General features: G+C 57.0%; 1 protein-coding gene across 5 annotated transcripts in view; it reads right to left on the reverse strand.

Annotated features, from left to right (window-relative positions):
* Nucleotides 1-200: 200 nt before the first annotated feature.
* The window catches only part of GAK (cyclin G associated kinase), a 55,803-nt gene continuing 28,570 nt past the window's right edge, over nt 201-27,433 (reverse strand). For 3 of the 5 annotated variants that reach the window (XM_080796780.1, XM_080796784.1, XM_080796783.1), the window contains 18 exons: nt 26,155-26,278; nt 19,312-19,361; nt 18,637-18,785; nt 17,987-18,109; nt 16,964-17,097; nt 14,128-14,322; nt 13,364-13,481; nt 12,939-13,018; nt 9,849-10,042; nt 8,983-9,129; nt 8,325-8,795; nt 7,753-7,926; nt 7,148-7,258; nt 5,823-5,939; nt 2,203-2,430; nt 1,565-1,713; nt 827-1,003; nt 201-727 (listed from right to left, as the gene is read on the reverse strand). In XM_080796780.1, coding sequence (XP_080652906.1) covers nt 626-727; nt 827-1,003; nt 1,565-1,713; nt 2,203-2,430; nt 5,823-5,939; nt 7,148-7,258; nt 7,753-7,926; nt 8,325-8,795; nt 8,983-9,129; nt 9,849-10,042; nt 12,939-13,018; nt 13,364-13,481; nt 14,128-14,322; nt 16,964-17,097; nt 17,987-18,109; nt 18,637-18,785; nt 19,312-19,361; nt 26,155-26,278 — 2,843 coding nt within the window. In that variant the 3' untranslated portion in view covers nt 201-625. The remainder of the gene's footprint in view (nt 728-826; nt 1,004-1,564; nt 1,714-2,202; nt 2,431-5,822; nt 5,940-7,147; nt 7,259-7,752; nt 7,927-8,324; nt 8,796-8,982; nt 9,130-9,848; nt 10,043-12,938; nt 13,019-13,363; nt 13,482-14,127; nt 14,323-16,963; nt 17,098-17,986; nt 18,110-18,636; nt 18,786-19,311; nt 19,362-26,154; nt 26,279-27,433) is intronic. The other 2 variants (XM_080796781.1, XM_080796782.1) reach the window with 2 other exon arrangements.

Genomic DNA, 27,433 nt, shown 5'->3' on the forward strand with positions numbered 1-27,433 from the left:
ACCAGCATCATTCTGCTCTGGCCACGTACAGTGACCGTGGGGCCTGTCCAGAGCTCATGGTGAGGGCCGACTCCCAGACCCAGGCTGCCCGGAAGCCCCGAGGCCTGTATCTGCTGTTCGCTGGCTGGGGTTCCTGTGCTCCTCTCTGTGGTCGGGGCTGAGATCACCCCAGAGAAGGTCACACGGCGCCAAAACAAACGTCATCAGAAAATAGTTTAATTCTGTACAGGTGGCGGCCAGGCTGACCACACAGCGGGTGTCACGCATGGGCTTGTGGGGGGCAGGGGGAGAGCTAAGCGGCGCACTCTACAGCAATCAGAGGCACCTTCGAGGCAATGGCCATGGGACAAAACGAAATGAATCACAAACCGTGACAGTTATGGGGGTAGCGTAATCAACATTTCCTTTGGGACCAAAAAAGAAAAGGAAATCCAGAGGCTTTGGAATGCTTTTTCTTCTCATGCCGGGGAGCGGCGTCTGTTCTAGTCCACTGAGGACGGTGGGCACAGCGATCCGGGGTGGCCACACCAGCCCACACCATGACAGCCATGGACGGGACCCTGGAGGTTGAGCTCAGCAGCTTCTGGCTCTGTGAGCCACACATGCAGCCTCGACCACAATGGGCTTAGAAGAGGGGCCGGGAGCCCTGGCTTTCGAACTCGGCCCACGCGTCATTCAGCTCCATGAAGATCATCTTGGCGTACTGCTCGTAGGGCTGCCCTGCAGCCTGGGGGCCAGACCAGTGGGGAGGAGGCCTTAGGCCTGCTGCCAGCACCCCGATCCTCCCACCCTCGATCCTGCCCCCACACCCCAGCCCAACGCTCACCTTGTCCGGATGGACCACCAGCACAGCCCGGCGGTAATGTTTCTTCACCTGCCCTGGGCTCACCAGGTCGGCCATGCCCACAGGCGTCCAGCGGCTCTCACCGTCCCACAGTACGGTGTGCAGGGTGGACAGCAGTGCTCGGATATTCCTTTCCTTACCCTCCGTCCACTCCAGGAGCTGCGGGGCGCACAGGTGCTACAGAGAGATCTGGGCAACCGCCCCCTCTGCCCCCCAAGCTGCTCCACACACCATCCACCGCATGGAGCAAGGCTCTGACTGTGAGGCGCTCAGCCTGGACACGGACCTGACCGCCCCCCCACCCCCGGCACGGTCCACACCACTCCCTGGGCCCGGCCACACACTGCACAGGACCGGACAGCACCGCAGAGCTACATGGCAAAGCCGTCCTGCGGAGAGGGCACCCCGACCCCTTGGCAGTGCCGTATCTCAGGCCAGCCCGGGCAGCAGATGGCCCTCATCACCCCCGCACCGTCTGGGGTTCCATTTGGTCAGGTCTCCAGAGCAGCGAGGCCCTTAATCACCCCGAAACATGTCCAAAAACGCAGGTTAAATCTCAACGGAAGTTGCTGCTGTCCCCGCAAGCATGGTGACCACAACCCTTTAGTGTCTCAGAGTCAGGAGCCTCCCACAGTGGCTGCTGGCTGGCTCAGGGTGCAGGCCAATCCTGGCTGCAGGACCCCCCTCCCTGCAGACCTGGGGTGCCCAGCCCCCCCTCACCTTCAGCTTGAGTGGGTCGGCGTCCCGCGCCTGCTCCTGCCTCCGCATCTCGGCCATGGTCCTCGGCCCCTTCCTGTCAGCCTTGGAGGAGAAGCCCTGGTCGGACAGCAGGTCCTCAAAGTCGCTCTCGGACACTCTTGGCTTCTGACCTATGGGCGAACGGAAGCTTGGCCAGCAGACAACGTGCCAGGGGTCCCACCCATGGGTGCAGGCTGGGTGAGGCCCACTGGGAGGACGCGGTGCTGTCGGGACACCTCAGAGGAAAGGCTGTTCAGAAACAGGCGGCCGATCTCCGTATGGCACACACCACAGCCCACAGCCTGCAAGACTGTTTGGAGGTCAGTGACGCTTTGGGATTGAAGGACAGCCACGCCCGTCACCTCCTGGGGTTAACGCAGGTGTGCCGTCCCCATGACAGACAGGGCTGCGGGCTCCTGGAGAGCGTGGGTCTGGTGGCCATTGCCGGGCCCCAGCATCTTCTTCCAGCCCATGGGAGCCCCCGCCAAGGGAACAGACTTGGGCCCCGTGAACACTCTCCCCTAGGTTGGGCCACGAGGTGGAGAACAGGGCAGAACACCGTTCTAACTACTTCCTAGGAACCATGAAGAAACCACCCACAGGGCATGAGGAGGACTTACCGAAGCTGGGGGCACGGACCCCCCTCTCCTCTCGGCTGCCAATCACACTCAGGTTGGCGGCATAGTTAGGCCTCGGCTGTGCACTGGCTTTTAGGGGTGTCTTGGCCTGGGGGGGCCGCGGGGTGCCCTGGGCTGGGGGCCGACTTGTCTGCTGCCAGGAGCTGCTGCCCGTGGGAGGGGGGACCATTTTGGTCCCGAAACCCCCAGGGGCAAATCCAGCAGGTGCACCTGGGGAGACAGGTCACAACGGGGTGAGTGTCCAAACGGGTGATGGCTGCCGCGTCCTGGAGAAGTTGCTATAGACAGGGGCACTGCCGTCTCCAGGACTTCACGTCCATGGGGGCTGGGGACAGCGGGGACACTCGGAGACAAGCGCCAGGCCTGCCTCCCCACTCGCCCTCAGAAGGCACGGCTGCTTCTTGGGACAGACGCCCAGCAAGCTGCACAACCAGCACCAGGCCCCCAGGTCCTGGTTCCACCGCCGACCTGCGGCAGCAGACACAGCCACACCAGCGTGCATGCGTGCATGTGTGTGCAGCAACCACATGCACAGACGCATGTAAGCGAGGTCAGACACTCCTCTGTGCCCCTCCCCGGGGCCTTCATTCCGAGACTGCTCCAGAGTCGGGATCAGAGCACAGGCTTTGCAGCTGGTGCTTCTCACGCAGGACCTGCTCCTTCTCACCGTGAGCAGCTTTTTTGGGCAGAGATGCAACATGGTGTGTTCAGTCCCTGACCCCCCAGAGGGCGTCATGGCTGCTCCCGTCTTGGGCATCGTGAAATCACTATCAACACAGTGTGCAAAATTTTGCTGTGTCTCTGGGATAAATCATCGTTGCACACTTTTGTGGGAAACCAGTGAGCCATCTCAGACCCCCACCAGCACCTGGGGCCACACTACTTCCACCGTGGCCGCACCCTGGGGCGGCCCCAGCCAGGTGGCCCTGTGCTGGGCACCCAGCACCCCCTCCCACGTTCTAAGCTGATGGCTCTGGTTGTTGTGGTGCTCACGTATCCGAGGCGTCTGTCCGAGAGCAGACACTTGGCTCAAAAATGTGTTTTCCGCATCCACAGCTTGTCCTCCCCACCCCTCAGTCAGCACACTCCAGGATGACGACATGGCCTGCGTCATTCTCTCTGCTGTGGTTTGTGGTGACACGCAAACCATGCCTGGGTTCCAGAGATGACCTCCTCCATGTTCTCCTCCTCCAGGAGCTGAAGTGTCTCCTGTTCACGTTTCTATCCAGGACTCATGCCGAGCCGCCCACTGTGAGGCATGAAGGTTACCGTGATGTCACTTATCTGTCGCAGTGGCTTTGCCCCTCCATCAAAAATACGCTGGCCTTGCATGTGTGGGTCCACTCGTGGGTCCCGGGCCCATTCGGCTCTGATACCAGGCGGTGCTGGGTTCAGCAGCTACAGCGTAAGCCCGAAGCTGGGCGTGGGGTGGGCGACACTCCCATGCTCCTTTCCATTACAGAAATACTCAAGCCACTCATGGTCCTGACATCCCAAGTAAATGTCCCTATGAGGTGGTCTGCGTCCTCGGCTGTCCGCATCAGCTCCACACCTGCAGCCCCAGCACACATGCCCATATTGCTTGCTGTGAACAGCCTTCCCTGCGCTGTTGACAGGGGCGCCAAGTGCTCTTGCTGGGCCCATGACAGGGCTGACCCTGTTCCCCGGTCATGGAACGTTCCTGGAATAAACCCTCCTTGGCTGCGGTACACAACAGTGTGAGGACAGTTTCCTCTGCCCCTGTTTTATTCAGAGTCTCTGTCTACTTCATGAGGAACACAGCCCTGCAGGGTTTTTTTTGCACAGACTCTGGTTTTGGTCATCAGGGTATCACAAGCTTCCTAAAATCGACTGGAAAACATTCCCTCCTCTTTCTATTTCCTGGAACACACTGGAGAATCAGTATGAATTCTTGAAACATTTGGTAAAATTCTCCAGGGAAACCGTCCACGTAGCATCGGAGATTCCCTTTTGGGAGACTTCCAAGTGTGAATTCGTTTCCCTCCCAGTTACGGGGATATTCCCACAATGTGCTCAGCGCTCGCAGGTTCTCCTGGGGACCGGCTCTGAAGACACAACCAATGTCACTGCCCACAGTCCTCGTACCCTCGCCATCCTCAAGGTCTGCGGGGATGTTATTATGTCCTTGCTTGATCATCCTTTCACTCTGTCCCTCGTAGAGCTTTGTCTGTGGTTTTACTGCTTTTTGGGCTCTCTTCATATTTTCAAAAAACCAGATTCTGTTTCATTAGTTTTCTACTTCACGGATTTTGGCTCTTTATTATTTCCTTCCATCTGTTAGGGCTTATTCTGCCATCATTTCAGACACCCTGAGGCTGACAAGAAGGCCGCAAGCATCCGCTCAGTGTCCACATTCGCCCGGTTTAGTGCACCCTCCTGTTTCCTAAATGACCCACTTACTGCTCAGCACTGAAGCACATGAAGACTGACAGTTATCCTGCCGTCCCTGGTTTCCAGTCCATGTGGTCGGGGGACCTCTGCAGTCTTGACGAAGGCTCAGGGATGCCTGGGAGTGGGTGTGGTCCGTGCTCACTGGCTGGGACCACTATAGGATGCAGGGCCCTGCCAGCAGGGGTGCCCCAAGCAACTCCATCACTGTGCCATCCTCACATCCAACCCCTCATCCAGCGGCTTGCTCACTCGAAGAGTCTGACATCTACAACCAGAGTCTGACTTTGTCTATTTCTCCTTTCCTTCCATCAGTTTTCATCAGGATCTCCTGTTTCCTGAGGCCATGTGAGGCCCGGGGCCGCAGTGCAGCCCTGAGGGCCAGGCTCCAGCCCAAGGATGGGTCACTCAGGACCTGAGAGGTCTGACCCCCGCAGCAGGAGGCTCTGGGCAGCCCACCCAGTGTGAGCGGCCAGACAGACAGTGCAGGCACAAAAGGCCAAGGGCAAATCCACACTCCCAGGAATGCCCTCAGAGACAGGGCACAACCTGAAGCGCCAACAGCTACTCCAAGAAGGAAAGCCACAGGGCTCAACCAGACAGACGCGGGCCCTGACGCAGCAGAGACGGGCGGGGGAGGGGAGGCGATCCTGCAGGCCCAATGCACGTCTCAAGAAGGGAACAAGAGAGTACAAGGTGCCAGGAGTCTTCCCAGCACCAAGGAACATCGTCTCCAAACCAAACTGAAGGCTGACTAGGCACCATGAGGGGCAGCAGGGAGCGGCCATGAAGCTCCGATGGGAGGAGAGCTCTGTGGCCTGACGCCCGATGCCCTGAGCAACGAGCCTTCCCAGCAGACATCTTTCCAGCCTGGAGTTCCACCGCTAGCTGACTGCCAAAGAATAAGGAACCTGCTTGGAGACTCTCGGTCTCGATACTCAATGCCCCACATGCATCTGGAGGTAACAGAGGGACCCTGAGGACATGTCCCCAGAAGATTCAAGGCCACAGGCAGCAGGCACAGGCACTGGGTGCAGGTGGTTCGTCTATCCCTCCATGACTCCAAGTGCCTGTGCCCCATAGGCACTTCATGCCTCCTGGTGTTAGCTTGGCTCACAAGCCCCTATGAGGGGAGCAGGGCCCCTGACTGCACCCTCCTGCCAGGGGCCGGTGCTCTGGGCCCCACACGTCACCTTGAAGGCCAGAACTGAGGTCACCGAGGTCTGCAAACGGGTCCAGGCTCTGAGACTTGGTCCAGCTGGCCGGGGGCTCAGGGGCGGCAGGCTGGCCTCCTGGAGAGAAGAAGGGACCTGGAGAAGGACAGAGGGCATGAGAAGGTGCACCCCCAGAACACTCCTGAGGCCACGCTCGGTTACTGTCTGCACCCCACCAACCCCAGACACAGCTGTACATGCAGCCAGAGCTGCCTCCTCACAGAAGCTAGCCTCCACGTCACGTGGCTCTGATCCTCAAGTCTCACTTCCCAGAACCCACGTCAAGTGTGAGCGTGGTTTATGCTGTTCCTCACAAGGGCATAAGCTAGTCAGTATTCTAAAGTATTCTAACTGTGAGACACGGTGGGGTCTGAACGAGTTACCACTGTGTACCCCATGACGGAACATTATACAGTTGTTACAAGTAATTGCTGTTCCTACATAAAGAGTTCTTACAAATCAATTAAAAATTAGTTGAATTTCAAGGATGCCTGCCTGGGTGGCTCAATTGTTAAGCATCTGCCTTCCGCTCAGGTCATGATCCCCGGGGTCCTGGGATCAAGCCTCGTATTGGGCTCCCTGCTCGGCAGGAAGCCTGCTTCTCCCTCTCTCACCTCCCCCTGCTTGTGTTCCCTTTCTCTGTGTCTCTCTCTGTCAAATAAATGAATAAAATCTTTAAAAAAAAAGCTGAATTTCAGAGATGCCTGCATGCCATAGTTGGTTGAGTATGACTCTTGGTTTTGGCTCAGGTCATGATCTCAGGGTCATGAGATTGAGTCCCAAGTCAGGATTCTTTCTCCCTCTACCCCTCCTGTTCATGCCCTCTCTCCCTCTCTCTAAATGAATAACATTTTAAAAAGCTGAATTCCCTCTGTTAGAAAAGAAATACAAATAACTTAAAACATGCAAAATAATAGCTGACTTCCTTCCTAATGAAAAAATGCAAATCAGGAGACAGTATCTCCAAAGTCCCCATCTGGCCCTGGGGAGAGCCTCAGGCTCGGGGTTGCTCCTGGGCAAACACAGCAGTGAATGGTACTAGGAGGGGACACAGGTCACAGGCCTGCCCCAGCAGCTCACTACTGGAGCATTCCTGAGAGGACAGGGCACGGCCCCACGATGCCAGCCATGGCAAAGACCCCCAGGGGCCTCCAGGAGACAGAGGAGCCATGGGACACAGGACAACACCAAGGGGTGCTATGGAGACCCTTTGTATCACCTCCCACTGAGGCCTCCTGGCTCACACAATTCTCTGGGAGTGGGCTTCCACCCGAGAACCAGTCTCCATGGGGCTGGGCTCATACCTTCTGCAGTGGTCGCGGGGGTCGGCGCCTCAGCCCAGGCCTCCCAGCCTCCCAGCAGATCTGGGTGGCTGGTCGAGGCTGTCATCTTGCCGGGCTCTGCCGGTAGGTCCCCTGGAAAGACAGCAGTGCTACCTGGGGTAACCCCTGGTGGGGGCAGGCAGCAACAGCCTCCTCTGTCCCCCTTCATGTGTGAGCAGGGCTGGGCTCACACCCCACCAGGGTCCTAAGAGAGCTACTCTGTGGGCTTGGCCCACACCAACCCGCCTTCTTTTTCCTCGGAGGCCCAAGGACGTGTCACGTGGTCCCTGAACTAACCAAGTGCACAAGGAGATCAGCAAGCAGAGCCACCATTCACAGAGCAACAAGTGTCCACACATCTTCGAAGACCCCCCTCCACCCCATGGCCAGCCGCATGGACTCATGGCTATATGCTGGTGCCCCCAGAACTGCCTTTTGCCCTCCTCTGAAGCCCCGCACAGGGAGGACAGCTGCAGGCTGGTCACCTTGCCAGGGGAGGGGGAACCCAGAGCACCCCTTTGTTGGCCCAGGGCCCGCAGGAGGTGATCATGTCACCCACCTCGGCAGGCCCCGACTTCAGCGCTTACCCAGGTGCAGGAAGTCGGTGCTGCAGGCTGGGGGTGGGGCACTGTGGGTGGACGGGAAGGATGCGGGGGCTGTGGCAGGAGATTCCGAATTAAGAAGTTCACAGAAGAGGTCAGGCTTGGAGCAGGGCTGGCTGTCTGAACCAGATGGCAGTAGGAGAGGATCAAACGGGTCGGCTGCAGAAAAACACGCAGAAAGTGGGCGGATGGGTGGCTCTGTGTAGGTGCCTTCAGCCCCAGGCATCAGCCTCAAGGCCGAGCGGGTCCCAGCCAGCGCGATGGCCCCTCAGACCCAGGCTGAGGCCGCACCATCCGCTCCAAGGCGGCGCTGGACGCCAGAAGGGCCTCACCCTAGACTCTCCCAGGAGAGGCAGCCTGTGAGAGGGAGGGAGAGGGAGTGCTGCAGGGGCCCCGGGAGTCTGCCCACAGAGCAGCCGGCTCCTCCAGTGGGTGGCCGAGGGGCCAGGCGCTGACCCTCCCCGTCCACTGTCAGAGCCCCTCCCAGGGAACCTTGACAGCATGGCCAAAGGACGAAAACCCTCTCCTCTATTTCCCCACCAGACGGAGTAACGTACCGGCTGCAGCCTGCCCTTCACGGGGTGGGCTCTGTGCGCTCAAGGAAGGGGCCGGGCTTGTGAAGAGCAGGGGGGCCTCTCCACCCAGCAAATCGCCTGAGGGGACTTCTGGAGCCGTGTCAGAGGCCCCCAGGAGGCGGCTGAGCAGGTCGGCGGTACTGGGGGCTGCCCCGCAGGCCTTCGAGGGAGGTGCCAGCCCCGCCTGGGAGTTCAGCCCTAGGAGGTCGACACTGTCCTCCTGCAGCGTGGGCTCCTGCGGCGTGGCCGGTGTGACCGCGTCAAAAATCAACTCTCGCTCTTGCACCCTTGCTGCCGGGCCTGGCGTGTCCTCGTCAGCTGCGTCCCTGCTCTCTGCTGAGAGCGTCGCTGCTTCCTCATCAGAAGGCTCACTGCCCGCTGCATCCTCAGCCGGGGCTGACGCACTCTCCTTGGCAAAGCGACCTTCGGGGCCCGTCTCAGGGTCCTTATCCTCTGAGAAGAGAAGCACAGTAGACAGGATGGCAGGGTGAGGCCTTGCCTGAAGCCGCGAAGTGGAGGGTCTAGGAACAGCTGACCCCAGGGAAAGCGCTCAGGCATAAGGGAAGAAGATGTTGCCTGCACGGCAGGCTGGATCCAATGGCTTGGGGGTGCAGGGTCCCTGGAGGGGGCCCGCACCCACCATGCCAATCTAGCGTGTGGAGGAAGCGGCTGCTGTCCGTGCTGCTGCTCTGCGGTGAATCGGACTCTGTGGGCTCGGCGTCCAGAGAGCCGGCATCAGCGTCATACTGGGCGGTAGAGCCGGGCTGCCTGGGGAGCTCTGGCTTCCCTGCCAGGGAGAAGACCATGTCAGGGACCGAGCCCACAATGCCACCACCGCCTGCTGTGGCCAGCCAGGTGGCTTCAGGGCCAAGGACCCAGGCTGCCAAGCGTCTCATGGAGTGGCCAGGCCACACGGCCGAAGCCCTGGGGAACCTGCACTGACCACCAGAGAGGGTCCAGTCTGTGAGCAGCTCCCAGTTCGCCCAGACATTGCCACATGCCACTCATGTAGACAGAGACACTTCCCAGGGAAGAGACTGTAAGATGAGCAAACCGAGAACGTGAAGACGACCATGTCGTTGTCAGGAAGTGAGATCACATGCCCTGCCCGCTGATGGATGCGTGCAGCCCTTCTAAATGTTTGTGAGACAGCCAACCCGGCGAGCGACCGCCTGCCTCACTGTGCCCTGCGGGTCCAGAACAAGGCCTTGACCTCTTCCAGGTATGCTGAAAACAGCAAGTAACTCCAGCCTGACCCACAATGACCCCCAAGGTCAGGCGCCGCCCAGCATCCTGGGGGTCTGGGAGCAGCCGCAGCGGTGTGAACCCGGGAAATGCGAGCACGTTGGGCATGAAAGCTGGTGTCGGGGAAGGTCCCAAGTCAGGGCTCCGGGCCGCCTTCTGCCCACGCACAGCCGGACCCCAGGATGGGGATGAGCCCAGTCCCCAGGAGTCTCCAGTGGCAGCAGCACCACCACCTACATGTTTGGAAAACAAGAATCTCACCAAATTTAGAGAGAATGTCTTGCTGCTCCTCCCGGCTAGAAAACAGGATTTTGGGGTTCAGCCCCCTCATGCTGGTGCTCTCCCAGGGTGGAGCCTCCCGGCTGGGCCTGTCTCTGGGCTCCACCTCCACCTCCAGGTTCACTTGGAATAAATCTGGGTATTTCTCCTGAATGTCACACGCATCCAGGTCATACCTACAAGGGGAGGCCAGACGCCAGTTAGAAAGGACTTCTCACGGTCAGTCAGCCCACGTTAACCAGAAAGTGAGCATGGAGTGGCACGTGTGCTTGCCAGGGCAGGCGCGCCGGCAGGACACGGCCCCTCTGCTGTGGGAGTGTGGGCGGCCCTCACCCCCAGCCCCGTGATCCAAATCGGGCACTCAGGGACCTTACATGTGCGTTTCCATCAAACAACACTGTCCACCCTGCCAAAAATCCCCAACTGTTCAAAGGTGCCCGTAAAACCAAGAGCTCTGGGGAGGGTGGCAGGGCAATGGGAGGCGGGGCTCGCGGCTGGCGGGAGAGGAGAGAAAAATTATGCCAAGACCGGGTGTAGGGGCGTCACTGCAGGGTCACCGTCAGATCACTGAACTTGAGTTCAGAGGCTCCGAAGCTCTAGGGAGTCCAGCATTTCCCCCGTGTTCCCTCAGGTCATCCTGGACAATGTGCTCACAGACCATGCTGCTGAGGCCCATTCCTCAGCAGGGCAGCAGGCTCCCAGCCTCCATGTTCTTTTAAGTCACCTGACGTCTCTGGGCATTACTTATTATTTCAAAGGGGCAGCAGGTTCCTAAGTGACCCAAGCTGTGGAGGGAGCCGCCCTTGGTCCTCTGTGACATCTGCAAGGCACCCATAGCCCAAAACGAAACACAGCCACTGGGCAGTGGGGCTACGGACATGGAGGCAGACTGGGTGGTCAGTCTGGGTGGAAAAGCCTGACAGACTTCAAGTCTTACTTCCAGGGACTCAAAGAAATAAAATAAGTGAGCAGGCATGACCCTAACGTGGAACGTCCACTGGTTTCAATCCTTCCCTCTCCTCCAGAGACAAAACTACCTTTGTGCAAGGGGAGGACACCCAACAGGGCAGCTATGTGGGTAACAGCAGCCCGAAGCCGAGCTCCTCTTGCTGGGGCAACGAGGGCAGGAGCACAGCTCCTTGGGCTCTCAGGCCACCGTGCACTTCCTCCCTCTCCCCGTCGGGCACCCACAACAAGGAGACGACGAGGGTCACCACGCCACCAGGCAGGAGTGGCTCCCAGGGGAACCGCAGGGGTAAGACCCGAGACAGCGATGTCAGTCAAGGGGGAGTCCGGCAGCCAGCAGGGGCCAGGGAAGGCCTAGACCCCCATCCACAAGGAAGGAGCGAGGCAGGGGTCCACACAAAGGAGCACATGACCTCTGCAGGCTCAGCTCTGGCGGCCACAGGGCCTTGGGGGCAGCTCTGGGCACCACGCTGGTGAACCCCCATCACCCCCCGCCCCCGGCTCATCCCTGAGGATGGCCTCTGGGGCTCGCTCTACCCAACTCAACCCACAGGCCAGTGACGGAACAATGAGGGTCTGTGAGCAGGGCCACTACCCCCACAACCCCGCCCCACACAGCAGGAGGCCGTAAGGCCCAGGCCTCACTAGACGGCCCCAGGGGCCAACATGCTTGGCTCAGAAACAAAAATGCTTCCTGTGTCATGTTCAATTCTGCCCAATTGAACACACTGGGGACCCTCCCTCAGTGACAGGAGAGCTCATTGAGGATGGACCCATGAACACTGTTCCAAGTCCTTCTTTCAAGCTGTCCTGTTCCCACCGCCTCTCCGCAAAATGGATCCTGCCCACAGGAGACATGTGCTTTCCTCCATCCATCAAGCAACGCAACAAATTTCTCCTAATTTAAGTAATCCATCTTTCGAAGCACCACACATGCAGTAACACATGGGCCTGAGAGCACAACTCAGTCAAGTTCTGTGCTTGTGTACTGGGACGTTTCGGGGGGAAATGCCCTTTCCAGCCCCCACAGAAGTCCCCATGTCAGAGGCAGCCACTCCCTGGTCCTCTGGCACCCAGAGGGTCAGAGCTGAGTCCTCCCAGGACTGCAGGGGTGAGTCCTAACACTCCCTCTATTCACTGGGCAGAGAGGGGCCCAGGTCTGGAGAGTGTGGGACCTGGGCAGCCACAAGCAGTGGTTTCCAGAGCTCCTCCCCAGCTCTCCTTTCACCCCTGGAAGGACGCTTCCAGGGGCGAAAGGTAGGTGGTAGGTGTGCATGCGTGTGAGATGAAGGGGAAAAATGGCCTGCTGGAATCAAAATGCCCCCTGGGGCGTCTAGGAGGTACTGTCAGTTAAGCGTCTGACTTGGTTTCGGCTTAGGTTGTGATCTCAGGGTCATGAGATCGAGCCTACACTGGGCTCGTGCTGGGTGGGGAGTCTGCCTGGGATTCTCTCTCCCACTCGCATGTGCTCTCTGTCCCAAATGTCCACTGTGCAGACCTGTCCCACTACCTGAGCCCCTCCGCCTCAAATATAAGGTGTGCATACCCACCACGGACTAGGAGCCAGGTGTCTGAGGCCCTTACACGGGACTCTAACAAGGTAATGAATCTGGGAACAGAAGAAACTAAAGAGCCCTGGGTGAGTCAAGGGGATTATCCCCGACCGTGTGTATTTCGGTTTTTATCTCTAACCCCGGACGATGAACTTCCCCCAATCACCTCCCACCTCAGTGCCTAGCAGAGCACTCACATGTCCTAGGTGCTCTCTGCGTCAAAGAGCAATGAACACCCATGCAGCTGTTCATTCCACATCCAGTGTGTCAATGGCTACATTCTAACAAGAAACGCACCAGGTCAGTCCCCAGGTCCCCGAGGTGCACAGTGGCAGTTGCCACTGCCCACTGGAGGCGCCACCTGCTGGACAGTGAGCACGCTTGAAGGTGGGGAGAGACCCAGGACTGGAGTACAGTGTGGCAACCCAGCTGTGCAGGAACCACCATCGCCCGCCAGCGTCCAGCGCATGGCACTCATTTCCACGGGGTGCACAGCAGGCGGGCACTGTGCCCCTGACCCTCCTGACCTCTCCCACGTTTGACATCCACATACTTGGCAAATTTCACAGTTGTTGCATTCCGAGGCACAAAGCCCGTGTGGAACTGGACCTGGAACATCTTCATGGATGCGACCTGCAGAGAGGGTGCAGACAGGAGATGCTCGAGCTGGGGAGGGCACATCACGTGCTCACACCGCACACACACGCTTCCCAGCTGACAGGATCAGACAGCCTAATGCACAGCGCCCTCCCGACAAGCAGCTTCTCAGGGTCTGAGGTAGGGCAGCCTCAGAGCTGTAACTCAGCAGGCCCCACGCAGACAGCATCCCGCAGCACGGGGAACTCCGTCCGGGTGTTTTGGGCTAAAATCCCCTCTGCCTTGTACCACACAAGGCACTTCTCACTGAACACTGGGCCCAAGAACCCTCAGCGAGAACCCACGGACTGACAGCCCAGGGTGGCCTGAGTGCCCACGTACCTTGGCCTGCAGTCTTCCTCCCAGCGTGGACCTGGCATGGTAGATTATAATAAGCACGTCTCCTTGCACGGTTATGCCCAGGGGGATGACTGCTTTGCCATCCTCAATTTTGAAATCCCTGAAGAGCGGAAGAATGAAGAAAGGTTCACTTAAGTCACACACACAGCTTTCCAGAGAGCAGTGGTCCTGGAAGGCTGCGGCGCTCTGGCAAGAACCTCGAGCTCCCCTAACGCACCAACACTGAGATCCACACGCTCTCATTTTGCTGGGCTTCCTGCCAAATTGTTCTGGGAGGGGGTGTTACTCTGGGAACGGACTTCTAAGAAGCTACTCCTCAGCACACCGGTCAGGGAACCTCTCACACCTGTCACCCACCGGCTGGGACAGGCTCATGGAGCCTGTTCCTGCTCTGCACCTTGACCTCAGATAGGGCCTCAGCACCTTTCCACAGCTCTGCCAGACTTTCTCCTTACAAGTCTCCTGGAGGGGCGCCTGGGTGGCTCAGTGGGTTAAGGCCTCTGCCTTCGGCTCAGGTCATGATCCCAGGGTCCTGGGATCGAGCCCCGCATCGGGCTCTCTGCTCAGCGGGGAGCCTGCTTCCTCCCCTCTCTCTCTCTCTGCCTGCCTCTCTGCCTACTTGTGATCTATGTCTGTCAAATAAAGAGATAAAATCTTAAAAAAAAAAAAAAACAAGTCTCCTGGAGGAGGGAAAGTGAATGAATCTGAAGGCCATGGAACACAGAGGCCCCGAGCTCGGAGCTCACCTCATCTTGTCATACTCCTGAGATGTGGTGGTCACACGCTCGTCCCCCACATAGACCTCGCAGAAGGGCCGGCAGCCATTCCTCTGCTTGCTGAACAGCGGCACCGGTGTCATGACCACGGCTTTCACCAAGATTGGCTTGCTGTGGGGCGTGATGGCCTCCTCTGCCACCATGTCACACATGTACTCAATGTACCTGCAGGGGCCAGAGGCACTCCACGTCACCCGCCTGCCATGTCCCCGAAGCTCCAGTTAGCCCCACACCTGGGTTTCCATGGACGCAAGTACTCAGTGTGACAAACAGCTCACCACACCTGGTTTCTGACACGAGTACTCAATGCACCAAACAGCTCACTGCACCTGGTTTCCACAGACTCGAGTTCTCAGTGACACACAGCTCACCACACCTGGTTTCCGCAGACGCGAGTACTCAGTGTGACAAAGAGCTCACCACACCTGGTTTCCACAAGCACGAGTACTCAGTGAGACAGTCGGCTCACTGCATCTGGTTTCCATAGACTCGAGTACTCAGTGCATCTGGTTCCCAACAGATATGGGTACTCAGTGTGACTAACTTTCTTTAGAGCAGTGTGCTCTAGTTTCATTGCACAATTTGTGATGTAATTTTCATTTGGTTTAAAATATCTTTAAGCTTCCCTTGAAACTTTTTCTTCGACTCATGGGTAATACAGGAGTAGATTAATTTTGAAAAATTTAGAAAATTTTCCAACTATCAGTTATTAATTTATTTTTAAAAATATTATAAAGCAGGGGCACCTGGGTGGCTCAGTTGGTTGGGCAGCTGCCTTCGGCTCAGATCATGGTCCCGGAGTCCCGGGATCGAGTCCCGCAGTCCCAGGATCGAGTCCCGCATCGGGCTCCCGGCTCCATGGGGAGTCTGCTTCTCCCTCTGACCCTCTCCTCTCTCATGCTCTCTCTCGCTCTCTCTCAAATGAATAAAATCTTTAAAAAAATATATTATAAAGCAATCTCCACAGCCCACATGGGGCTCATACTCACCATCCGATGCTCCTGACTGAGCTAGCCAGCTGCCCTTGCTGGTTACCAATTCCTGGTGTAGCTTTATTATAAACACACCTCGTGGGACTGCTATCCTCCCGTGACTGCAGCTTAATGGCCCAGAATATGATCCTTCTTACTGAATGGTCTATGAGCGCTCAAAAGGAACGTGTCTGTTTTGGTTGTTGGGTGGAAGGGCCTACAGATGTCATCCAGATGGCTGCCCAGAACTGACCATCCGAGTACTTGTTTCGTTCACTGCCAAGGCAGGAATGTTGATGCCTACACTATCACTGTGACCGCCCATTTCTCCTTCCAATTCTGTTTTCTGCTCTAAGAATCTGGAATCTGCTCTCACGTCTGTCACTCCTCCAGCTCACCTGGTTGGTTTTCTCGGCACCTGTGGGGTGCACACACCAGGCATCTGTCTCGAAAAGACAGGGAAGGAGTGGGGAGTGGCCTCCAAGCAGGAGGCAAGGGTGGCCACTTCTGAGCGTGGGTCTCAAATGGCATCGCGCTAGGAGACTTGCTCGGGGAGCTCTCCCCCACGTGACAGGATACCTGCACATGCCTCACTCACACCACGAAGCCAGGATGCCCACACCCCATCCATGCCCATGCAACCCACCAACACGCTGAGCGAGCACAGAAGTGCACCAGAGAGGGAGCAGCAGACTTTCTCAGTGAGGTTCACCCTGCAACACAGCCTGGCCACCTGGCCCGCAGAGGCAGAGAAGCACGTGTGGGCTCTCTGAGCCACTAAGTCTGCAGTGACCAGTCACGGGGCACCCGTGCCCCCACCTTCCCCCATGGCGGAGGCTGGCTTCCTCTGTCTGCATGGGACGCAGGGCTCCTCCCAAAAGGTCATCACTGGGTGCTGCTGCTCTCTTGTCCAGTCTGACGATCCCCCTCCTAACGGGCACTTCTAGAGCTCGACTGTGGAGGCTGGGTTCTCCTGTTTTGTTTCTCATTTCTTCTTCTTTGGTCTTTTCCTCGAATAAGTGAGCACTTTTTATGACTCCGTTGATTTCCCCTGCCGACTTACTAACTCTCAGACTCAGAACCTTTACTGGTTGCCTGGGGGTTTGGATAATGTCTCTGACGTCTCTCCGTAGGGGGTCTCCATAAGGGGGTCTCCGGCAGATGAAGTCCAGTGCGTCTGAGTGGGTCTTCTGCCTGTTTGTTGAGGGTTTCACCCTGTTTCGTGTCCTCTGAACTTTGGAGGTTTGGCATCTTGCTAATTTTGGGACTTCCTCAGCAACCGTGTCTGCATGTTGCCCTCCCCATCGTTCTGCCTCCCGCAATGGCCCAGCAGGCCTGGCTGCCCAGCCCCCTTCCCATGACCCCTCTCTGAGCTTCGGTCGGGTGACGCCTCCGGCCCTGCCCTCAAGAGGCTGAGACCCTTTCCCTCAACTCCTGGAGTGCAGCCTCCACTAACCCTGCCCTTTTCCCCATCTGGGGTCTACGTGCGAGACTCACAGTTCCCGCCTTTGCTGAAGTGACCACGGGTTCCTGCATCTTCCCCACCTTCTTCATTAGCGCCTTCCACACATTCACCAGTCACCTTACATATCCAGTCAGATACCTTGGGGTCTTGTCCTGAAGCCACTCGGATTCCTGTCTGTCCCACAGGGGGACACTGTGGGTGTCCCTTTGGTGGCCAGCTAGGATTCAGGAGGGCACAGACTCCCCCTGAAGGTGTGGCCTCGCCCATTTCTGCACACAGGCCCCAGAATCTGCCCAGCCCCAGCACCGTCAGCGACGACCCGGCCGAGGGTGATGTTGCAGACGGCCCCGAAGAGGGGGGCGCATGGTACCTCTTGTGGGATGGCCAGATGCCCGGCGGGCAGCGCTTCATACTGAACATGTACACGGCAGCCTCCGCGGTGGTGAAGAGCCGGCAGAAGCACAGGAAGGAGCAGACGGCGACAGCAGACGCGGCTCTCCCGTCCTAGGACAGACAGCTTAGGCCAGGCTTGCACAGCCGCAGTGTCTTAGTCACATGCGTCCCTAGACAAGAGCCACAGGGGCTTCCCCCATCTCAGAACATACAGGGAACTTACGAAAACCACACCTGACAGTGGGTGGGGAACTCAGAGTCCAGAAGGAACCTAGGTCCCTCACCGTGCAGGTGGGAAACTGGAAATAAGGCTTGTCCTCAGCCACAGTGAGGAGGGCAGAGACAGGGGTCCCATGAAGCACAGTGGCCTCAGTGCCAGGCTGCTGAGGCTCCCATGGGTGCTGCCTTGTGGGGAGAGGAAAGGATAACCCGTGGGGACCCCTCGTGTGCTGTAAAGAGGAGGAAGGGGACTGCCTATGCAGGTAGTCCTCCCCAAGAAGCGGCAGGGACCCAGAGAAGGTGTGGGTCCCACAAGGCACAGGCAGCCACTGCTCCCTCCGGGGTCTGTGACCTTGAAATGACAGGGGCCATGCCAGGGCAGCTAGGCCTGGGGTCACCGGTTGCAGACACCAGGGCAGAACCTGCTTCTCACAGGACCTGCCACGAGTCCACGGGCTGGCCCAGCATGTCCCAAACAGACCCCGGCCCTCCAGAAGCCAGCAGGCCGCATTCGGTGGCCTCTCCCGAGAGCAGTCACTGCAGGTGTCCCACGTCCCGCCAGCATTCTCCCCCGCTATCAGACAAGGCCTCTGATTGTGCGGAGGACCCCAGCTGCCCCGCCGGCCTCCCTTCTCAGTGCCCTGGATCTCACGTCCGCTCTCGCCCCCTCAGCCAATCGTGAGTTTCCCCGGAGCATGGGTTATTTCCTCTGGTTTATGTGTTCTTCTCAAGCACCCCACCTCCAAGGTGAAAGGCAGGGATGGGGCAGCCTCACACTCACCATGCAGTGCACAACGCAGACGTTCTTGTGGTCTTGTCGGAGCCACGAATGCATGTTCCTGCAAACGCTGTACAGGCTGCGAAGGTTTGGGGCCCGCCTGGCCGCCCAGCCACACTCGGAGACCTGGGGGCAGAGGGCCTGGCTCTGCCTGGGTTCCCCGCACCAGCAGTGGGGTGCAGACATAGGGTAGGGGGGAGCCCCACCATGGGCACAGGCTCTGGACAGATGCCACCAGGGTCCCTGCTCCCGAGCTCTATTGCTCCATGATGTGTACCAGGCTACACAGACTTGGCAAAAAAACTGGAGAGCCTGCCCTTTTCCATGCTTGGCTCACTCTAAATACCGTGAAAGTGTCTGTATCCCCTGTGGTCATTCACTAAGAAAACCACGTGGCCTCCCACAGCCTCACTGGTGAGGACCAAAAAGGCCCCCTAGATTGGGACAATTTTAGGGGACATAACAAGGCCCATATGACTAGAGTCGTCCAGAGAAAGCCCCTGTTCCTGCCGTCTCCTGCCATGTCCCGCCCCAACACCAGAACCCTGGGCTCTGCCTGCTGCCACTGCTGCTGCTGGGGAACACCACACATGAGTCTGAGGGCTGACGAAGAAAACTGCATGGAGTGAGAGGCAAATGTCCAGGCCACCCACCCGATTATGAAACTTAGAGGACCGGTATGTTCTCGGGGATAGGTTGTAGACCGCATAGTGTCCTGGGTGCTTGGAGTCCAGAAACAACCGTACGTCTTCTATGTTATTCTTTATAGCTGACTCCACGCCTTCCGCTGGGAATGACATCACTGAAAGAGAGAAGCCTGTGTCAGCCACGGGCAGGACAGTTGGCCACTGGGGCCCCTGTTCCTCACCTCCCCACAGCTGCTGACTGATCAGTCCATGGCTGCCAGGAATGGACAGAACACAGACCTCGCCACCCCGCCCACCCCTTGGGATCTCCAGACAGTGCCTCTGGGATGGGGAGCTTGGCCAGACAGCCTGAGGCACAACAGGGTCTCCAAGTATCTGGATTCTGGTTTGGGTGTTTGGAGACTCAAGTTTTAAATGTACTCTGCATCATGCCCCTCACAACCTCCGAGTTCCAGAAAGTTCCAGACCAGGGGAGAAGGTGGGTCAACGCTGGGACTGTCCACGGCAGAGCCTGGGGATACACTGGACAGAGGGACAAGTGCCCCAGACCCCATCTTGGGTAAGTGAGTGGCTGCCCAACGGGCACCCTCTCCTTCCCCACCACTCATACCCTGCCTCCCGTGAGCCATCGTTAGGGAAGAAGCAGAAGTGTGTCCTTACAGTTAACGGAGGCAAACATACCAGCAATTCTGGATGTGATGTAAGAGATGTCCAAGTCTCCCTTTGCATAACTGGAATTAATAAGAAGAGCCTTGGTTATTATAGGAAATTTCTAAAGTTAGGTCATGAAACCCTAACCAGAGGGAGTCCTGCAGGGGCTCAGGCTGTGGCTCACGGGAACATCATGTGTGCAAGTGTGCACCTGTCAGCGTCGGGCCCGTGTGTCCAGAGTAGAGGTGGACAAGAAGTTAGAAACTGCAAGTGATGGACAGGCCAAGACCCAGTGCAAACTGACTGCCAGTCTCCTCTAAAGACATATGGCAGTGGGAGCTGGTAACAAAAATGCAAGATAGCACATCATGTCTGGCAAAAACTGAGTCCCAAGAGACAGAGAAGGCATCAGAACCAGACATGGCAGGGGTGTTGCCAGGACAGGACCAGGAACTAAAGAAGCTATGATTAACATGTAAGGGCTCTAACTGACAAAGTGAATAGCGGACAAGAACAGAGGGGCAGTGTGAACAGAGATAAATGTTCCAAGAAAGGATCAAAAAGAAATGCTGGAGATAAAAACTGTGGCAGAATCGCTTCTCAGCCTTTTGGCTAAGACCAAGTGAAAAACTGTGGCAGAAATAAAGAATGCTTCTGAGGGGCTCATTAGCCCGAAGGCAGCAGAGGAAAGATCTCCAAGTTGGAAGATCTATCCACAGAATCCTTGAAAAATGAAAAGCAAATAGAATAAAGACCGACAAAATCCAGAACAGAGTCTCCAGGGATGGGGGACAGCCACAAAGGTGCACCATGTACGTGATGGAACAAGAGACTCGAAGAAGAGAAGAAATGGCAGAAATACTTGAGCCAGGAACGACTGAGAATTTCCCCAAACTAACGTCAGACACCAAAGCCCAGACCCCGGACGCTCCAAGAACACCATGCAGGAGCAATCTGTTCAGAAACCACGCCAGCAAGAAGAGAGTAAAACATGTAGCGTGGAGAGAAAAAAACCCACCCAGAAAAACCTAGAATCCTGCACGCTCTGAATTACCCTCCCAAAGCGAGGAGCAATAAAGACTCTGTCAGGCAAACACTGAGGGCATGTGTTGCCAGTAGACCTGCCTTGAAGACTCCTTAAAAGAGGTTCCCTGGAGAGAAGGAACACACTTTGGTCGGGAAACTCAGATCTACATAAAGAATGGAAGAACGTCAAAGAGGAAGACAGGGTTAAAAAAAAAAAACTTTCACTTTTCTTGTTCTTAGCTGATTTAATAGATGCCAGTTTGCTCTGAATAACACCAGCCGCAAGGCATCTGGCAAGCAGGCCATGCACGCACACTGCTGAAGGCCGGCGACAAGTGCCCACGGCGGCGACGAGTGCCCGAGGCGGCACGGAGGGTTGGAGCCGGTGCTGCGGGGAGAGCAGAGCTGGAGCAGCTGGAAGTGTGGGCCGCAAACTCTGAAGCAGTCAGCAAAAGAAGTTTAAAAAAAGAAATGTAACAGGAAAGAAGAGTCCGGGGCTCCGGTGAAAGGCTCAATCACGACCACAGGAGGCTGGGCAGAGCGTAGGAAGTGGGGACAGACATGCCAGGCACCCACCCAGTGACATGTGTCCACGGTCTGCACGTGCCCATTATAAGACTCAGCTCTCCAGCATCTACAAACACTACCAAAGCTGAGCGTCTTCTCATAGCTCATTCACAATCTGTGCCCGCTTCTGGTCTCTGAACCCACTGCACCTAATAGACACCGTCCCTCAAATACACATACTCCCAATCGGGGCTGTACCTTTCTGGAAACTTGCAAGAAGTGTGTTTTGATGGATAGAGGGTTTTCTAAATTACGTTCACTAACCAAGTTAGTGAAAACTACTGCTGTAGTTTTATTACATGTAAAAAATCTACTGCCCCTATTTTAATTTTCTCTAAAAAACTGCTATTGGTGGGATGGTAGGGTGGCTTAGTCGGTTGGGTTCTGCATTCGGCTCCGGTCATGATCCCAGGGTCCTGGGATCGAGTTCCGAATCAGGCTCCCTGCTCTGTGGGGAGCCTGCTTCTCCCTCTGCTTGCCGCTCCCCCCTGCTTGTGAGCTCTCTCTCTGTCTCTCTCTCTCTCTGACAAATAAACAAAATCTTTAAAAAAAAATTGCTGTTGACAATGAGATCTTTTAACTAATTGGATATATGTTCTTGGCCATTATTGGATGAAGACTCAAGTTTTCCTTCCCCACACAGACGCCCATGGTCACAGCACTCCTCATTAACCAGACTCCTAGGTTTCATTGGTTTTATACGAGTCCCACATAACCAACCACTTCACCTACATGGGGACAGCGCTCTTGTTTGAGGAAAAGTGACACACAATGGGTTCACCCCTATTCTTACTTTAATACACTCCTGGCAATTCTGGGTAACTTACATATGAACCTTAAGATCAAAATCTGTAAAAATATCAGTATTTTTTATTTTTATTGCAATAAACTTACAGACTGAGTGACACCACCTTCAAAAATTTATTCTTCCAAACATAAACATGGTATATTTCTCCACTCACTTAGGTGTAATGTTACAGCTTTTGTCAGACTCAGCTAAGCAGTGGGGGACGCCTTCTGCACAAGGCAGTGTGAGCCGCAGAGTCCGTCCCACTGGCTTCACACACAGCAGGGGCCAGAGGCACCCCGAATGGCTGGCACACACTCGCTGCCCCTCGCACCCGCTCTCTGACAGCAGCCAGCAGGCATCCAGGAGGGCAGGAAAGGAGCCCTTGGACCTGGGGATGCCTCTCTGTTGGAGGCGACAGTCAGCCCTGTGCAGACCAACTGCATCTGAAATGATCATGAAGTGGGTAATATGCAATAGCTTCTTAAGTGACCATTCAGGTACCCTGACAAGTGGATTCCAGAATCCATTCCAAGAAAGTGATGTGTAAGAACAGCGGATATTCTGGTGAGGGCAGAAGGGGACCCAGAGAAAAGACTGGAATGCTGCCCAGCTGGGGCATCAGCGGAGCGGCTGCTCCTATCGGGGAAGAATGGGATAAGAAAAATCCCCAAAATAAGGTCCAAACTGGTTAAAGACCCAAATGTACAACAATAAAACCATCAAAAATTTATTTACAATAGATTTAAGTAACTGTTCTACAATCTACTTAAAATATGCTCAAACCCTGGGCTAGGCTGACAGACCTAAGGCAAGCACGGACTTGCCGTCCTTTAACTGCAGCACAGGGGTGCCTGGGGGCTCAGTCAGATGAGGGTCTGACTCTTGCTTTTGGCTCAGGTCACAATCTCAGGGTTGCGGGATTGAGCCCTGCACTGATTGGGCTTAGTGCTCATGGGGAGTCAGCCTGAGGTTCTCTCTCTCCCTGTCCCTCCCAGCCTCCCGTTCCCTTGCACATGCTCCCTAATAAAACGGAAAGCACCCATTGGAGGACAAAACAAACGAGAGGAGCAACAGACAAAGAGAAAGTTTTGGCCAATATTTACTTTTTTCACAAAAAGAATTAGTACATGGAACACACAAAACAGAATGATGTTGGTAAAACAAAAACAAAATCTCAGATAAAGAGCAAAGGATTAGAAGAGGGAGGCCAGAAGGAGAGAAACACCTGTGGCAGAGGTGCACGTCTACAGGCCCTGGCCTCTCTACCTGCGTGGGTGGGCTGGGGATGGGGAATGAGAGCAGAGTCAGGGACTCAGGGCACCTGGTCCTTCTGGGTCTAGGATGTGTCCACACGCAGGAAGAAACAACACAAGACCACACCCACAGGCTTGGGTTCAGGCCCCTGAGACCCACGCTTCCAGGACACGGGCTCGCACACATAGGCCACCCAGGCAGGCCTCCTCTGTGGACAGGCCTCCCAGGACTCGGCCCACACACCCCACCATGAGGGCTCTGCCCACACCAGAGAGGGCTGTTCAGTGGCCCTGGCTAACAGTGACCAAGGCCATCCCCCAATGGGCCCTCCTGTGGCACATTAGAACCTTGGGGTTGGCCCCAGACCCTCTGAGGGCCTGGAGCTCACCACACAGGACTGCATCTGGAGGGCTCCTTCCGTGATCACAGCCAGCAGGCCCGACAAGGGGCAGAGGTGTGCCTGCCATTCACACCACGGCTGCTGGGCACTCGTAGTCACGGGCAAGAACGTCACGGCTGAGACAAGGGCTAGGACTGGTGCCTTCTGCCTTTCCCTGTGGGAAAGGCTTCTGCTCGTGGGCTGGCGAAACAAAGCACCAGCGAGGCTTCTGGGTAGACCCCCTGCGAACCTGAGTCCATCGGTCCCTAAGATGTTTCCCCTCCAGCCTGGATGTTTCTGACTCTCAGACATTCTCTCTGAGTCACACTTTAAGTGTGAACCCTGGACAAAAGACGGGTACAGGCCTAACCATGTACCCACAGAGAAGCCTGCTTGACAGGCTGGTCCTCGGCTATGGCCCAGCGATTTTGGGAGGCCCTCACTGTTCCCAGAACTGCTGAGAGGGACCCCTGGGCTCAGACTACTTGTACCAAGATGTGGTCTATGCTCAGACCTGCTTTCCCCCAAGAGTCTGGAGCCTGGTGCATGCCAAGCAGAGGATGCCTGGGACCAGCCGAACGCAGGCCCTGGTGCTGGGTCTCTGGAGGATTTCCAGATGGACGACAACACGTCATACATGCTATAGTGGTTCGGGCTGGAATCACAGGAGTCCCATGTGACTCCAGAGTTGGGAGGACTCAGAAAGCCGTGCCAGGCTCCCCCGGACTCTGCCCCACACATCTTTTCCCAGCGCTCTGAGGAAAACTCTGTGCCAAGTCCTGGGTGTCCTCCAGCAAACCTCCAACACAGGGGGTGGTCTTGGGACCCTGAAACATATCCTTTTTCTCTTGTTCAAGAAACCTTTGATATTGACGACGCTAGGTGATGTCTTGGTCTACCCTTGTCTACACTTTGATCTCGACGTCACCCGAGGACAATGCCAAGTGTCACCCCCACCCCAAGGCGCATCTGCTGGGGTCTGCAGGCCACCACGCCCGAGTCACCCACGGGTTTCTGCTTGCATGGCCAGCCTGACGTGCGCTGTCAGGGTTATTTCCTCACATTAACATCCCATTTCCAGTGTAAGACAGTTGCACAAATCTAGAATGAGTCATGACATCAGCTCTGTCTGGGAGCACACCACCATTGTCTCTACCCTTCACGAAAGACAACTTCATATTCCTTTGTTGGTCGAAACTGCGTTCAAGAGCTCAGATGCCCAGCATCCAGCCCTCCCCTCCAACCCCATGGGGGCTCCACCACCTCAGCCACACAGGAGGCCACGGGCAATGTCCGTGTGGCCGTGGCCTGGCGTTTGCTCCCCCACCAAGTCCCACTGAGAAACTGTGAAATGCTGGGCCTGCCTGACAGACCCAGTAGGAAGGGGGTCTGCCCCAGTCCATGTGTGCTCCTGACAGCAGGGCTGAGTAGCTTCCTGCACATCCCACAGTCCCCTGCTCGTCATCCCCAGGGAGCTGCAACTCCCGAGCCCTCCAGTCCAAGAATGCCACCCTGAGACCCCGGCAACACCCCTCACTAGAACGAGAGGCAGGACGCGCTGCAGTTGGCACACAGTGCAGGGGACAGCAGCCCGGCCCACGACACAGCACCGCCTCCTGTGAGGCCTCCTGTCATCAGAAGCACGGTTGAAAAGCACATGCAGAAAGCAACTAAGTCTGACAGTTGGTGGCAGCCCCTCCTATCCAGGTTCCCAGCCCAACCCTTCTGCCTCCGTAACCAGAACACCCGACCGATGACTTGAGACTCCAGAGACCAGACACTGGAGAGCCCACACCAGAAGCGCAGACTCGTCCTGCAGCCTCGGACATCACAGAGGGTCACAGAGGTGCGAACGGATGCCCTGTCTGGTGAGACATCCAGCCAAGACTTTTCTCATTCCACAAGGTCATGTCAGCTACAAGAACACCGTGCTACACAGCCCAACACAGCACAAAACTCACACACGTGCGTGCCCACAAACACACACACACCATATGCAAGGGTGCACACGCTCATGCCATGACACCTGCGTTGTCAACAGTGTGCACATAACACAATGACCATTGCACAAAATAAAAGAACAAGGGTAACGAGGCCAAGCCGTCTCCACGCTATTAAAGAGGTGACCCCACAGGAACACACCACCTGACCCCTGGACTGAGATGCACGGCCCAGCACCCAAAGACCTCCAAAACTGTAGGCACAGCGAGGGGGGGGACATCCCTGAGCTGGAGACCTGTGCCCACAAGGGCTCAGCAGCACCCTGCCTGCTACTCCCGAGTCAGAGCCGACGGGCCACAGGCCAGCATCCAGCATGACAGGACAGCCTCTGTTCAGGCACATGTGTAGTCCCCGGAACAACCCGCCCATAAAGAGACCCTGTTTACCCACACGCTCTATCCAGCCCCAGTAAGTCAGCACTGTAACTAAGCGGGGCTGCACCGTGAGGCATCCCCGGGCCCCCCAACTGCCCCACTCGCTCCACACCACGGAGTAGAAACCGCACAAACGTTGAGGTGTGCTGTCACAGTGCAATGGGGACACGGAGGCGGGAGATGGCTCACTGTCTCCATGGAAAACGACCCCCCAGGGGAGAGAGTCGCAGTCCCACATGTGAGGCGCTCCCATGGGCCCCTGTGCCAGCCATGGCAGCGGTGAAATGAGCAGCTGCTGCCACCACATAGCGTAGAGCCCATCCCCTGGGTCTATGGGCCCAGCAGTAGAGCCCGTGCAGGCGGCGCATCACAGGCTCACCAACTGCCTTGGGGCCAGGTCCTGCCAGGTCTGGAGTCGGGACAGAACCCCAAGGACAAGAAATCCCCACTACCGAGAGCCCACCCGCTGCGCCCTCACTTACTTGGCAACGGACTGGATGACCTTGGAGGAGGTGTCTTTGATGTTTGTGAAGAGGCGCTCAGTGCCCCCCCGCAGGATGTCCAGGAGCCCACCATAGGGCTGGTCGTACTCGGCAAGCGCCAGGCCTGGAAGCAGAGACAAGTCTCCAGTCGGGGCACGGCCTAGGCCCAGCTACCATGCCGGCTCCCACAGGGATGTGAGCTGAGAAGCAGGACCAGCAAGGAGCTCCGCCTCCTGGCAGCCCCAACCGTCAGCACACCACGTCCAGAAGCAGGCATGAGACCAGCAACCGGGCCACCTGTTCGCTCGAGGGCAGAACCTGGGCAATGTGAAGAAGAGCTGGACCCTCTGGGCACACACAGCCCTCCATTCCCGCCTCCATGGCGTCCCCCCAACCCACTTATAGCATGTACTGGACACCAGCTGGAAGACCCCCATCACACTAACTCACGCTGAGGGAACCAACAAAGGGGAGGCAGCCTCCAGCTCAGAGGCAGGGGCACAAGTCAGGGGACACGGAAGCCGCAGACACTTGGAGGAGGGAAGGCTGGGGAAGAACATGCTGGGAGAACACAGAGCAGGCCATGCAGCCAGGAGGCCTGCTTGGCTCCAAGCCAGCCCCAGGAAGACCATACGGCTGGCCCTCGAAAACGCCTGGGGCAGAAATCCATCGTTCACAGAGGCAGGGCGGCCAAGACGGAGCCGAACTGCAAACAGGCACCTGCAGACACAGCTGCCTGGCCGTGAACAGAGTAGCAACAGATGCAGGGTCCCCAAGGTTGTCAAAGGGGGTTCTGGTGGAAGAAGTTGGCTTGAAAGGAGATCAGCATGATCAGGCCGCATGTGGGCCTTGAGGGTCATCTGCCAGGACCTCCACCCTCTACCCCTAGCAGCCTATGACTGACATGGCAGCACTAGCTGCCAGATGGCCTGGTCCCCACTGGGACAAGGCACCGGCGGCTCTCAGACCGTGGGGACTGCCCCTGAGACGTGGCCAACATGGCCCACGTTTATACTGGCCCTTCACCAGGCAGTCCGTGGCCCAGCCCTGGCCAGGCACCAGCACCCCTCCGTGTGCAGTGAGCAGGTGTGGGGCAGGCTCTTATCTCAGTGCCCTGAGAACCTCCCTCCATGGCAGCTGAGGCAGCCCCACACATGGGACATTCAGGGAGGCGTCCAGGGCCCACAGGGCACAGACACGGAGTGTCCAGGGCACGGGAGAGCTGAAGGAGCCAGGACCTGGCTTCCACAGTCCACTGAGAGCTGGGGGACGAGCACTG

The sequence above is a fragment of the Martes martes genome (assembly GCF_963455335.1).
Source record: "Martes martes genome assembly, chromosome: 2".
Classification (NCBI taxonomy): domain Eukaryota; kingdom Metazoa; phylum Chordata; class Mammalia; order Carnivora; family Mustelidae; genus Martes; species Martes martes.